The 14,864-nt window shown below is 39.3% G+C and overlaps 1 protein-coding gene across 1 annotated transcript in view; it reads left to right on the forward strand.

Annotated features, from left to right (window-relative positions):
- The first annotated feature begins 4,122 nt into the window (after window positions 1-4,122).
- Window positions 4,123-14,864, forward strand: part of LOC103610255 (GRB2-associated-binding protein 3-like) — a 35,938-nt gene continuing 25,196 nt past the window's right edge. Inside the window, exons 1-5 of the mRNA XM_008594458.1 lie at window positions 4,123-4,159; window positions 5,268-5,323; window positions 5,893-6,112; window positions 8,996-9,077; window positions 10,233-10,335. Of these exons, the coding sequence (XP_008592680.1) occupies window positions 4,123-4,159; window positions 5,268-5,323; window positions 5,893-6,112; window positions 8,996-9,077; window positions 10,233-10,335 (498 nt within the window). The remainder of the gene's footprint in view (window positions 4,160-5,267; window positions 5,324-5,892; window positions 6,113-8,995; window positions 9,078-10,232; window positions 10,336-14,864) is intronic.

Consider the following 14,864-nt stretch of genomic DNA (forward strand, 5'->3'; position numbering starts at 1 on the left):
CCACATCCTCATCAACATTTGGTGGTGTCAGTGCTCTGCATCTTGGTCATTCTAACAGGTGTACAGTGGTATCTCATTGTTGTTTTATTTGCATTTCTCTGATGACATATGATGTGAAGCATCTTTTCATATGCTTATTTGCCATCTGTAAATCTTCCTTGGTGAGGTGTCTGTTAAGGTCTTTGGCCCATTTTTTAACCAGGTTGTTTGTTTTCTTATGTTAAGTTTCAGGAGCTCTTTGCGTATTTTGGATAATGGTCCTTTTTCAGATATTTCTTCTTTTGTAAATATTTTCTTCTATTCTGTGGCTTATCTTTTCATTCTCTAGACAGTTTCTTTCACAGAGCAGACATTTTTAATTTTAATGAAGTCCTGCTTATCAATTCTTTCTTTCATGGATTGTGCCTTTGGTGTTGTATCTAAAAAGTCATTGTCAAACCCAAGATCATCTAGATTTTCTCCTATGTTATCTCTTAGGAGTTTTATAGTTTTGCACTTTACATTTAGGTCTGTGATCCATTCTGAGTTTTTTTTTTTTGTGAACAGTGTAAGGTGCCAGTTGTTCCAGCACCATTTGTTTAAAAGACTATATATTTTCTACACCGTATCACCTTTGCTCCTTTATCAAAGATCAGCTGATTACATCTATGTGGATCTATTTCTGGGCCCTCTAGTCTGTTCCATTGATCTCTTTGTCTCTTTTTCCCAAATACCACACTGTCTTGATTACTTCAGCTTTATAGTAAGTCTTAAAGTCATGTGGTGTCAATTCTCCAACTTTGTTTTTCTCCTTTAATACTGAGTTGGCCTTTCTGGGTCTCTTGCCTCTCCATATAAACTTCAGAATCAGTTTGTCTATATACACAGAATAGCCTCGTGGTATTTCATTTGGGATTGAAGTGAATAAATAGATCAAGTTGGGAAGAATTGACATATTGACAATATTGAGTGGTTCTATTCATAGACATTGAATATCTCTCCATTTACTTAGTTCTTCTTGGATTTCTTTTGTCAGAGTAGGAGTAGTAGTTTTCCTAATATAAATCCTGGACATATTTTGTTAGATTTATACCTAGGTATTTCATTTTTGGGGTGCTTATGTAATTTTTAAAATGTCCACATTACCTGCAGTAATCTACAGATTCTAAAAAATCCCTATCAAAATACCAATGACATTCTTCCCAGAAATTTTAAAAATCCTAAAATTCCTATGGAACCACAAAAGACCCCAAAGAACCAAAGCAATCTTGAGCAAAAAGAACAAAGCTGGAAGCATCACACTACCTGACCTCAATATATTATGAAGCTATTGTAATCAAAACAGCATGGTACTGGCATAAAAACAGACACATAGACCAATGAAACAGAGTAGAGAGCCCAGAAATAAATCTACTCATTTGCAGCTAACTGATTTTCAACAAAGGTGCCAAGAATACACATCAGGGAAAAGACTGTCTCTTCAGTAAATGATGTTGGAAAATCTGTATATCCACATGCAGAAGAATGAAATTAGACCCTTATCTCTCACTATATACAAAAATGAACTAAAAATGGATTAAAGAATAACTTTAAGTGGAAGGCCCCAAACTATGAAACTGCTGTAAGAAAACATAGGGGAAATGTTTCATAATATTGGTCTGGGCAAGGATTATTTGGATAAGACCTCTAAAGCAGAGGCAACAAAAGCAAAAATGGACAAATGTGATTACATCAAATTAAAAAGAATTTGCACAGCAAAGGAGCAATCAACAGAGTGAAAAGACAACCTACAGAATAGGAGAAAATATTTGCAAACTGTACATCTGGCAAAAGGTTAATATGCAAAATATATAAGGAATTAGAATAACTCAATAGCAAAGAAATAATAATAACCTAATTTAAAAATGGACAAAAGACCAGAAAAGATGTCTCTCAAAAGAAGACATACAAATGGCCAACATATATATGAAAAAAAGTTCAACATCAATAAATATCAGGGAAACGCAAATCAAAATTACAATGAGATATCACCCCACCCCAGTTAGAATGGCTATCATCAAAAAGACAAAAGGTAACATATAGGCAAGTATGTGGAGAAAAGAGAATCCTTTCACACTGTTGCTGGGAATGTAAATTAGTACAGCCATTAAGGACAATAGTATGGAGATTCCTTAAAAGATTATAAATAGAAGTCTCATATGATCCAGCAATCCACTACTGGATATATATTGAAAGGAAATTAAATAAGTATATCAAAGAGATACCTGCACTCCCATATTTATTGCAGCACTATTCACAGTAGCCAAGATATGAAACCAACTCAGGTGTCCATCAACAGACAAATATCCATGTGGTATATATACACAATGGAATACTGTTCAACCATAAAAAAGAAGGAAATCCTGCCATTTGTGACAATATGAGTGAACCTTGGAGGACATCACGTTAAATGAAATAAGCCAGAGGTAGAAAGACAAATATTGCACGATCTCACCAAATGTGAAAACTAAAACGTTGATCTCATAAAAACAATGTAATGGTGGTTATCAGAGGTGGGGTTGTTAGCAGGGAGAAGGTGATGGTGAGATGTTGGTTAGAGAATATGTAAGTACAATTAAATAGGAAGAATAAATTTCAGGAGATCTATTATACAACAAGATGACTATAGTTAATGACAATATATTGTGTTCTTGAAAAATGTTAACGTGTGGATATGTGCTATCACCACAAAAATGATAACTGTGAGAGGTGATACATTTGTTAGTTACATTTAACCATTCTGCCATGTCAAAACATCATGTTGTACATGATAAAAATATACAAAGTTACCTGTGAGTTAAAGAAAAATAAATGGTATTGTGTTTTTAATTTCAAATTCTGCTTGTTTATTGCTGGTATATAGGAAAATGATTGACTTTTGAATATTAACTTTGTATCCTGCAACCTTGCTATAATCACTTATTATTCCAGAAGGGTTTTTTTGTCAATTCTTTCAGGTTTTATATATAGATAATCATGTCATCTGTGAACAAAGACAGTTTTATTTCCTTCTTCCTAATCTGTATACTTTTTATTTCCTTTCCTTGTTGCATTACCTAGTACTTCCAGTGCAATGTTGAAAAGCAGTGTTGAGAGACGATATCCTTATTTTGTTCCTGATTTTAGGGGGAAAACTTAGAGTTTCTCACCATTAAGTATGATGTTACCTGTAGGATTTTTGAAGATGTTTGTTATCAAGTTGAGAAAGTTCCCCTTTATTTCTAGTTTACTGAGAGATTTTATCATGAATATTGGTTTTTGCCAAATGCTTTTTCTGCATCTATTGATATGATCAGGTGATTTTCTTCTTTAGCCTGTTGATGTAATGGATTACATTAATTAATTTTCAAATGTTCAAATGTTGAACCAGGCTTGCATACCTGGGATAAGTCCCACTTGGTCATGGTGTATAATTATTTTTATACATTATTGGATTTAATTTGCTAATATTTTGTTGAGAATATTTGCATCTATGTTCATGAGAACTATTGGTCTGTAGTTTTCTTTTCTTGTAATGTCTTTGTCTGATTTTGGTATTAGGGCAACGCAGGCCATATAGAATGAGTTAGGAGATATTCCCTCTGCTTCTGTGATCTGAAAGAGATTGCAGGGAATTGGTAACATTTCTTCCTTAAATGTTTGCTAGAATTCACCAGTGAACCTATCTGTGCCTGGTGCTTTCTGTTTTTTAAGTTTATTAATTATTGATTCAATGTCTTTAATAGATGAATGCCTATTCAGTTTGTCTATTTCTTCTTGTGTGAGTTTTGGCAGATGTGTCTTTTAAGGAATCAGTCCATTTCCTGTACGTTATCAAATTTGTCAGCATAGAGTTGTTCATAGTCTTTTTTATTGCATAATAAATAAGTATATGATATGTTAGAAGGTGATAAGTACTTTATAAAAAGAAAAACTAGAGCCAGCTAAAGGAAATCAGTATAGCAGGCAGGGGGCAGGGTTGTAATATTAAAAAGAGTGGTTAGGATAGTTTTCATTGAGAGGGACGATTTGAAGAAACATTTGAAGGAACTAAGGGAGAAAGCTATACTGATAACCAGGTAAACAGTGTTATAGGCAGAAGGTAATACTAGAGCAAAGGCCCTTATGGGGGAGATGCTTATTGCGTTCAAAGAACAGCAAAGTGAGGCCATATATACATACATATATGTGTACACATAATACATATTCTTGATTCCGTCACTTTACATCACATCTTTGTGACCTGAAAGTTATTCTCTCACTGTAAGATAATGTTGATTTTTCAGTTTATTTCTCAGAGGCAGCCTGACTTTTCACACCTCCAAGTTCTTGGGGGATACTTTGTCTTGGCCCCCATGTGCTGAGACTGCTTGCTGGACTTCTCCGCAGCACTCGACACTGTTGGCCATTCTCTCCTTCCTTAGGCTTCATGGCCTCGTGACCCTGACTTCCCTCATCACTCCGTGGTTGCTGTTTCTCAAGATCCTTCACTTAGTCATCTTGCTACTCGTTGAATCTTGAGATTCTCTAGGGTTTTGTACTTCTCTCAATACTTGCAACCTAGATAGTTTCATCTACTCTTGTGGCTTTGACTGCCATCTCTAAGCTACTAATTTCCCCAAATAATATCTCGTTTGAGTCCAGGTCTATGTATCTTGCTGCCTTCTGGAAATCTCCCCTTATAGTTCAACAAATTCTAAATTTTTATGTCACATCCATCTGACAAGTTTCTAATCCTGGATTAATCCAACTGTCCTCTCTCTCCAAGTTTGTACCTGAGTAGCTGACTCATGCCACAGAAAATCACAGTCACCAACTGTGGTCACAGAGGTCAACTGGGCCCTCAATGCTGCCCTGCAATGCTGTCGCTTCTCTGTTCACCCCATTCTCCCATTCATCCCAAGAGATATTTCAAATCTCTTGTCTCTTCAAACCTACAGCACTGCCTCCACCATCTCTAAGCTCGAAAGATTCATGTAATAAAGGAACAATCATTTGTTAATGACTTGCTATGTCTCCTCCTAATTCACAAAGAGAGTGAAGCCATCACACAGAAACATCTTTAAAATCTGGCCTGATTTTCCATCTGTTGAGAAATGTGTTCTGACTGCCCAGCTACACTCAATAGCCCGCCTTGCATTTAAGAACTGTATGTTATGCTTCTCTTCTTCTCCAAAGCCGAGCACAGGGCCGGGGTTCACAGAGACTTGGGCTCTACTTTCAGTTGATATTATCCTCCATTTCTCACCACCCTGGCTTGTTTCTTGCAGCTGATCTAGAAGGCCAATCCTTAAGACACCGAGAAAAGCGGCTTAGTTTAAATTTGGTAAGTTTGGCACTTGGGTTCCTTTAAGACTCAATTTTACCAAAAATAGCCTAACCAATACAAGGGGTCTTTAAAAAGTTCATGGAAAGATTCACGTTATTTTTTAATTCCATTTTTTATACGAGCTGTTTGAAGTACCCTTAAAGTCTTAAGTCTTTTGATACTCAGCACTCTGAATCTCTGAGGACTCTTCCAATCTCCCTTTAAGGCTTGAACTTGTTTGGGAATTTCTGGACTTGGTGTTCTATAAGGACCCTGACAGTTCTAATGGTCTAGACACTTGTCCAACATGGAGTAACTACTTAAGGCATGACATTATACTTAAAGTATTTGCATAAATTTATAACTCTCTGTCTTCCAGCATCAGATCTAGGAGAGTCATCACCTATATTCACACAGTGAGTCCAGAGCCAGAACTTGAGCTAGAAGCTTGTCTAACTTTCCTGAGGAAGTTCACAGTTATTCTTGGAGAATTTGGAACTGAAACTATATGGGCAGCCTTGGCTGCTCACTGGTAGCAGTTTCCATGACTGGTCTGTGGTTCCCAACCTGTACCTGCTCTCTTGCAGCCATGCAGGTTCTCCCCGATGTACCCCACAACTTCAGCCAGTGCCGAAGACAGCTATGTGCCCATGAGCCCCCAGGCTGTTGCCTCTGATCTTGGACCTCACTGCAGCCCTGATGACTACATTCCGATGAGCTCAGGAAGCTTCTCAAGCCGACTGCCTGACCTACCTGCAGACATGGAGCCTCCCCCAGTAAATAGAGATCTGAAGCCTCAGAGGAAATGTAAGGCACTTGACCAGCCCTGCTGTGCAGGGGGACGGGAGCAAGGTCCCGGTGGCTGCATGGGAAAGATTTCCTTCCTGACCCTCCCTGGGAAGGAAGCACTAGAGAAACCATCCCAGAAGGATGGAAAGCATAAGGGCAAGAAATAAGTGGCTGGGGTGGAATGGGAAGGGCTGGGACACCTTGCTGCCCCGGATGGTCATGATAAAAGGAGTCATGGGACTTATCGGCACTGTGGCCCTGCAAATACAGCCTATAAAGCCAAGTTCATTCCAGAGGGCTCATCTTTGGTGACTTTTCTAACAAAGGCCCAGGGATAAGTTATGATGAATCAAAATGGAACCCACTTGGCATCTCCTCATTTAGGCAGCACTTGAAGGTACAGTGCCAGCCTTGTGTAAGACAGCCAAGAATGGCCTTTGACACCAATTCCTGAATGTTAGATCTGGTCACATTCAATCTGCCACTCACTGCTCTCTGCATACCCATTAGCACAGGTGTTTGGGGGTGGTAGAGGACTTCAGCAGTGAGCAATCTGACTCCTCTGTGCACAAGGGTCCCTTGCAGCTTCTGTGTTACTCCCAGGCAGTTTCTCTGGTCTGCTAAGCAGCATGGACAGACAGAAAAATAGGAAAAGAGGGAAAGGGGAAATTACACACATTTGGTTCAATGACTGTGATTTCTGACAATTCTATCTGGTTCATTTCCACCTCTCTTTGCTCTTTGGAAAAACTACCATTTGAGGTGGCTGTGCCCAAATCTGCTAACAAAACCCCCTACTCATGCCTGGTCCATTCCTGTCACACCCCTTTGAGTTTAAGTCAAAACATTTAGACATTTACAGACTGTTTGCTGTATGTGTGCTGCGCTAGCCACGTGATGAGATGCAGTGGTGAGGAAGCGGGGGTGCTCTCTAGTCTGAGGAGCAGGAAGATCTGTACAAACCACCTGGAAGAAGAAATTGAATTATGAAATCAGTACTAAGTAGGAGAACAGACTCTGTCTATGTGGTTCAGGGGAAATAACCATTTATTCTGGTCAGAAACAATTTCATGGGATCCTGTAACTTTGAGGTAGGTATTATTGTTTTGCCCAATTAATTTTCTATAGCAGTGCCATCTAACAGAACTTTTTGTGATGACAGAAATATGGCTATTGAACATTTGAAATGTGGCTAGTGCAACTGAGGAACTGAATTTTAAATTTTACTTAATTTTGATAAATTTATATATGTGTATAAAGAGCAACATGTAGCCAGTGGTCACTATATTGGACAGTCCAGCTCTATGTAAAACCTGGTGATAGGCAGACATAAGATGTTTGATGGACTGAATATTGGAGGTTTATCAGGTGGTGTAAAGTTGGGCACCCAGGCCAGGAGGGGTAGGTTCTGGGATGAATCCTGAGGCTGAGGCAGGAGAGGGCAGGCAGGTAATGTATCCAGGAGGTGGCTGGTGTGTGAATCTGATGTCAGGATGTTAATGCTGCTAGGAGAGACCTTCTCCCCAGGATTGCCTGATTAACGTGTGCTTTTCAGCCCAGCCACTTGTCCAGGTCCAAGGCTCTTGGGAAAGCAATTGGGCAGAGGGAAGGTCATTGTCCTAGGCTCTGGCGACATGGAAGGGAATTAGACAGTGTCTACCCATATAATCTAGTGGAGGAAAGAAATACAAAAGCAGCTTGGTAAAGGCAGTGATCGAGGAAGACATGCATGACTAACTCAGCAAGAAGGGCCACTGTACTGGAAGAAGGGTCAGGGCAGATGCCAAGTGCTGCTCTAGATGCCAAGGCTACTGCAGTGAAAGCCAGAAAAACCCCTGTCCTCCTGGATCACGGCCTAGACCTAAATCAAATCATCACAGATAAATGTATCATCACAAACTGGGAAGAGTGCCATGAAGGGTAAGTACAGGAACCTATGAGAGCCCATGACGTGGGGCCTAATCTTGTCTGGAAGTGAAAGAAGGCCTCCCTAAGCAGGGGACATTGAGCTGAGATCTGAAGATGAGTAACTGGGCAAAGAGATGGGGAAGAATATTCTAGGCAGCAGGACAATGGACTGAAGGTGAGGAAGACTATAACCTATGTGATCATCTTGGCCTGTGATAAGAAAGGTAAAATTTCTATTTTAGATGGGTCAAGTGTGAGGTAGGCATTGGGATTCAACAATGTATGAGACTTTCATCTATTTTGTTCATACTGTGCCTCTAACACTTAGAACCATGCATTACAAACAGTAACTTCTTGCTGTGGATGGAGGTGTGTCCCCCAGAGTCCATGTATTAGAAACTTGGCCCCCACTGTGACAGTGTTAAGAGGGTGGGAAATTGTATTACGGTAATTGAAAGGTGGAGCCTTGAAGAGGTGATTGGATTGTAGGACCGTGCAGTAGTGAATGGATTAATAAGTTGATGGTTTAATGGTGGTCCTGGGCATGGTTCTGTAGACTTGAAAAAAGGAGAACAAGTGAGGAGTTAGCCCTCTCTCTGTCCACTGTTCTTACCATATGACACCCTGCACTGCTATAGAGTCACCTCATGAGATGTGTTTCCTGGACTTTGGACTTCCCAGCCTCCAAAACTGTAAGCGATAAATATTGTTTCTTTTCCAATTACCCAGTTCCAGGTATTTCTGTTATAAGCAACAGAAATGAACTAATACAATTCTCAATAAATGTGTGACCATTTGCTTGGTAATTGTCTTTACTCCCAGTGAGGCAGCGAAGAGTAAGACAGTGAAACTCACACTATCATCAGTGCTGCCTGTTAGTAAATTTGGATTTGTTGTGCTGGGAAAGTGGAATGTCACAGTTTTACAGTATTTAGATTCTGGCTTTGAACTCCTGAGAACTAACCATCCTGGGTACTGTGTGCTGTCTTGTAGCACGGCCACCTCCCCTGGACCTGAGAAACCTCTCCACCATCCGGGAACACTCATCTCTAACCAGGACCCACACTGTGCCTTGGTAAGTCTCTGATTGCTCAAGTGGGCCTCATCTAGCACAGACACACCCGGTCTTTTTAATTAAATGTAGCTAAAGCCCACTTGATGTAGCATAAGCCAAAGGAAGGGCAGGGTTTATTATCAAGAGCTAAAGATCACAAAGGAAGCAATATGACTGGGTCTCCCAGGATACTGGAACCAGGAACTAGAGTGCTGTTGGAAACCCAAGGAATCCTCTCTCCATCTCTCATGTTTGCTTCTCTCTTCACATTTGCTCATTCCTCTCTCTTTGCAGTACTCTTTACTCTGTCGCCAAATCCGCATGGCCAAAGATAGATGTACCATAGCTCCTGAGCTTGTTTACATGCTACCATTCCAGGACCAACAGAGATGGGCTCTTTTACAATCCCAATTCAGATTTCCTGGTGAGAGAGAATTGTGTTGCCCCAGACTAAATATAATCAGCTATGGGCCACAGGGTGGGCAAGTACTACCAACATGGCTTCCAGAAGCCCAGCTTTGTGAACGGCATAGAAGAAGAGAATTCTCTGAGAAGGAGGGGTAGTTCATGGGCTGAGTAAACAAACCCCAAAATGTATCTGCACCCATTCATCTCATCTTTTAGAAGTTGTGTTTTCAGAGTCCTGAGCCTAGCCCAGGAGCTTCTTAGTTAACTATAAATGCCACAGGACACAATCACTTTCTAAAGCAGAATTCTGCAGTGACCTGTATTTCCAGCTAAGACTAGAGAGACTCAGGCTGTGCTTCTGACTCAGGAGTAGGATGTCCTATCAGAGGAATGGCCACACTTTCTTACTTTTCCTGGTTACTTTGAATGAAAACAAGAGTGCCCAAAACAGTGTTTTTGTTTTGTCTTGTTTTGTTTTTTTGCTAAATGATGCAATGCTTTGGTCTATTTCTAGAAAGTTCACATATGAGCTGTGTCACATGGAGGGGCTGGGGAAAAAAAAGCAGCCTTTGCAAATTGGAAGCCATTTGCTCCAGAGTGGGACAGAAGCTGCTGGGCAGTCTCTGCTTCTTCAGAATTGCTTTGACCGGAAGGAAGTTGTGTCTGGAAGGGGAGGGCTGAAACCCCACGGGGCCATGTCAGTTCCTGGCTGGCTTTCAGAGCAGCTGTGAGACATTGCTTTGACCTCATCTATATTTTTGTTCTTAGCAATCGAACCAGCTTTCTCTCTCCAGAAAGAAATGGTATTAATTCTGCAAGCTTTTTTGCCAGTCCTGTTTCCAGAAAAGAGGAAGAAAGCTACCTCCGAACGGTAACCCTGCATTTTTCACACTCTCCTATTCTTCACCCCAATCTATATTCTCGTGAATTCATTATAAAGGAAACATCCTTCAGAAAGCCCTGTGCAATCTTAAAACAATCACTTGATTGTAAAACTAGGTCATGAGCTTTTCTAGACTGAGAACAAGTCTATTTGAGGCTGGTTTTCTTTCCCGCAATATTCAGTTCTTCATCTTCATACCATTTTTGAGGTCACAGTATTTCAAGAGAACCCAGAGCTGAAACATGCACAATAAGAAAATGGAAATGCTAACAAGGCTGTGATGTCCTGTTTGACCTCAATAGGTTTGTAGTTCCCTGACATATTGGATGCTCCCTTCTACCATAACACCTGGTGGCCCTGCCCTAACTGCCTCAGAAACTTCCCAAAGGATGAATCACTTACAGTCTTGTTAGGAGAAGTACAGTGGCCTGGACTGTGACTTAGGCTCTGCAGACTCCTGTTATAGGGGTTTCTGTAGACCTGACATCTCTTTAGCCATTCACAGTTCAAGACTCCTGGTGTTTCCCTCTTGCCGTGTTGGCCCTTCTGTTCTCTTCATCTTGGATGCTATTAAGAGCGTGGGTTTTTGAAGATGGAGAGGGGCTTTTAGCACCTTTGGCAATTAGTGGGCACATTAGCTAGAACTGTGCCCATTCTGCATTTCAGAAATGTAGAGAACTCTAGGGAGAGCTTCCATTTGAACTATGAAATTTCGAAAAGAGATCTTAGAAGGGCAATGTTCAAGCACTGTGAAGAAGACAATTCTGCCCTCCTACATGAAAATGATACATGAAAATAATAGACAATTGAAAACCTAAAAATAGTAATCTCAATTACTCAATAATTAAAAACTTCATTTTGCCTGTTTATTTGATAAAAAATTGTGCTGTAAGTGCACTTAACCATATGCAGATGGAAAGTGACTCATGTACAAATCTGCTGTGCTCTTCCCAATATTTCTCACACTTAGTAATGGCCCTTGGGAAACTTCTAGAAGAAAACACTCTTATAAAGGTTGCTAAACAGCTGTGCTCTGTCTCCAAGGAACAGAAAAGGGAACTGAATATAAAACCTAGTAGAAACAAGTGCAGTCATACCAGACACCAGCAGTTCACTTCTGATCTTTGAGGTTGTGAGAAAGACCAGTATTTCATTAACAACACAGGAAAAGATTCATTGCTGGCCTGAGTTTATTTTTTAAATTTTTTTTAGTTTTAATTTTTTCATTGTACCTGTTTGTCAGATACAATTTGTTGTTTCAATGTGTACACTGTATAATGATCTAGTAAGAATAGTGAGCACATATATCACCTAAATACGTATCATTTCTTTCTGGTTATAACATTCAAGAACCTCTTTTCTGGCCACCTTGAAATATACAATACAGTATTAATTAGCTATTGTCGCCCTGGGGCTTATTCCTGTCTAACTGTAAGTTAGTAACTTCGCACCTGTCACCAACCTTTCCCTAGTCCTGCCTATTCCCTGCCTCTGCTAACCACCATTCTACTATTTCTCTCCTTTTTTCCTCTCTTTTAAATTTATTTTTCTTAATTGGCCCATGACAATTGTATATACTTATGGAGTACAATATGAAAATTGGGTACGTTCATACTGTGTGCAGTGATAATATCAGGGTGCTTAGTATGTTCATCACCTCAAACATTTGACACTTGTTTGTGTGGGGAACATTCAACACCATCTCAACTAGCTATGAAAAGATATGCAGTACTTTGTTGTTAAGCATATTCTCCAAGTGTTTCTATAGAGCAGTAGACGCCATTCTTCTGTCTCTCTAATATTTTGTACCCACTGACGACACTCTCCGCATACTCCTTTACAGTTCCCCTCCACCAGTCTCTAGTCACCACTATTCTACTCTCTACTTCGATGAGATCAACATTTTTACCTTCCACTTATGAGTGAGAACATGTGGTATTTTTCTCTCTGTCCGGCTTATTTCACTTAACCATTTTCTCCAAGCTCATCCATGCTACTGTAAATGGCAGAATTTCCTTCTTTTTTATGGCTGAGTGATATTTCATTGTGTTGATATACCACATTTTCCTTATCCAGTCATCCATGGAAGGACATTTAGGTTGGTTCCAACTCTTGGCTACTGCGAATAGAGCTGTGATAAACATGGGAGTGCAGGTGTCCCTTCAGCTTGCTGATTTCCATTTCTTTAGGTATACACCCAATAGCATGATGGCTGGATTATATGGTAGTGCTATCTGTACTTGTTTGAGAAACCTCCATGCTGTTTTCCATAGTGATTGTACTAATTTTCAGTCCCACCAAAACTGTAGCAGAGTTCTGCTTTCTCCATATCCTCACCAACACTTGTTATTTTCTGTCTTTGTGATAAGAGCCATTCTAACTAGAGTGAGGTGATATCTCATTGTGTTTTGATTTGCATTTCTCTGATGATAGTGATGTTGAACATTTTTTCATAGGCCTGTTAGTCATTTGTATGTCTTCTTCTGAACAATGTCTATTTAGTTCCTTTACCCATTTATTAATCACATTATTATTATTACTATTATTATTATTATTATTATTATTATTATTTTAGTATTGAGTTTGTTTGAGTTCTTTCTGGATATTAATCCCTTGTCAGATGCATAGTGTGCAAATATTATCTCCCATTCTGCAAGCTGTCTTTCACTCTGTTCATTATTGTTTCCACTGTGCAGAAGCTTTTTAGTTTCTTATAATCCCATTTGTTAACTTTTGCTTTTTTTCCCTTTGATTCTGAAGTATTACTCATAAAGTCTTTGCCCAGACCCATAACATCCTGAAGTGATTCCCCTACCTAGAAGTTTTGTAGTTTCAGGTCTTACATTTGAGTCTTTAATTCACTTTGAGTTGATTCTGGTAAATGGTACAAGATAGGGATCTGGTTTTATTCTTCTGCATATGCATCTTCAGTGTTCCCAGCCCCATTTACTGAAGACACTGTCCTTTTCCTAATGTATGTTCTTGGCTCCTTTGTCAAAATCAGTTGGCTGTAGGTACATGGATTTATTTCTGGATTCTTGGTTATGCTCCATTAGTCTATGTGTCTGTTTTTAAGCCAGTACCATGCTGTTTTGATTACTGTCACTTTGTAGTATATTTTGAGATCAGGGAATGTGATACCCCCCATTTTGTTCTTTTTGTGCAGGATTGCTTTGGCTATTTAGGATCACTTATTGTTCCATATAAATAATTTTTTCTTATTTAAATATTTATTTTTTTAAATTTAAATTTTATTTTGTCGATATACAATGTGGTTGATTATTGTGGCCCACTACCATTTCTGTGCCCGACTTGTTTCACTTAATATAATTCTCTCAAGGTCCAGCCATGTCTTTGCAAATGGCAGTATTTGATTCTTTTTTATAGCTGAGTAGTATTCCATTGTGTAGATATACCACATTTTCCATATCCACTCATCTGATGATGGACATTTGGGCTGATTCCAAATCTTGGCTATTGTAAATAGTGCTGCAATGAACATTGGGGAACAGGTATACTTTCGACTTGATGATTTCTATTCCTCTGGGTATATTCCCAGCAGTGGGATAGCTGGGTCATATGGTAGATCTATCTGCAATTGTTTGAGGAACCTCCATACCATTTTCCATAGAGGCTGCACCATTTTGCAGTCCCACCAACAATGTATGAGAGTTCCTTTTTCTCTGCAACCTCGCCAGCATTTATCATTCAGCATCTTTTGGATTTTAGCCATCCTATCTGGGGTGAGATGGTATCCTCGGTGTAGTTTTGATTTGCATTTCCTGAAAGCTGAGTGATGTTGCACATTTTTTCATATGTCTGTTGGCCATTTGTATATCTTCCTTAGAGAAATGCCTACTTAGCTCTTTTGCCCATTTTTAAATTAGGTTGCTTGTTTTTTTCTTGTAAAGTTGTATGAGTTCCTTGTATATTCTGGATATTAATCCTTGGTCAGATGTATATTTTGCAAATATTTCCTCCCACTCTGTTGATTGTCTTTTAACTCTGTTAATTATTTCTTTTCCTGTGCAGAAGCTCTTTAGTTTGATATAATTCCAATTGTTTATTTTTCCTTTGGTTGCCCGTGCTTTTGGAGTATTATTCATGAAGTCTGTGTCCAGTCCTACTTCCTGAAGTGTTTCTCCTACGTTTTTTTTAAGAAGTTTTATTGTTTCAGGGTGTATATTTTATTCTTTAATCCATTTTTAGTTGACTTTAGTGTATGGTTCAAGGTATGGGTCTAGTTTAATTCTCTTGCATATTGATATCCAGTTCTCCCAGCATCGTTTGCTAAAGAGGCAGTCTCTTCCCCAGTGTATAGGCTTGGTGCCTTTGTCAAAGATCAGATGGCTGTAGGTGTGTGAGTTGATTTCTGGATTCTCTATTCTATTCCATTGATCAGTGTGTCTGTTTTTATGCCAGTACTACGCTGTTTTGGTTATTATAGCTTTGTAGTATAGTTTAAAGTCAGGTAGTGTTATGCCTCCAGCTTTATTTTTATTTATTTATTTATTTAT

This window comes from Galeopterus variegatus, unplaced genomic scaffold (genome assembly GCF_000696425.1).
Source record: "Galeopterus variegatus unplaced genomic scaffold, G_variegatus-3.0.2 Scaffold10826, whole genome shotgun sequence".
NCBI lineage: Eukaryota > Metazoa > Chordata > Mammalia > Dermoptera > Cynocephalidae > Galeopterus > Galeopterus variegatus.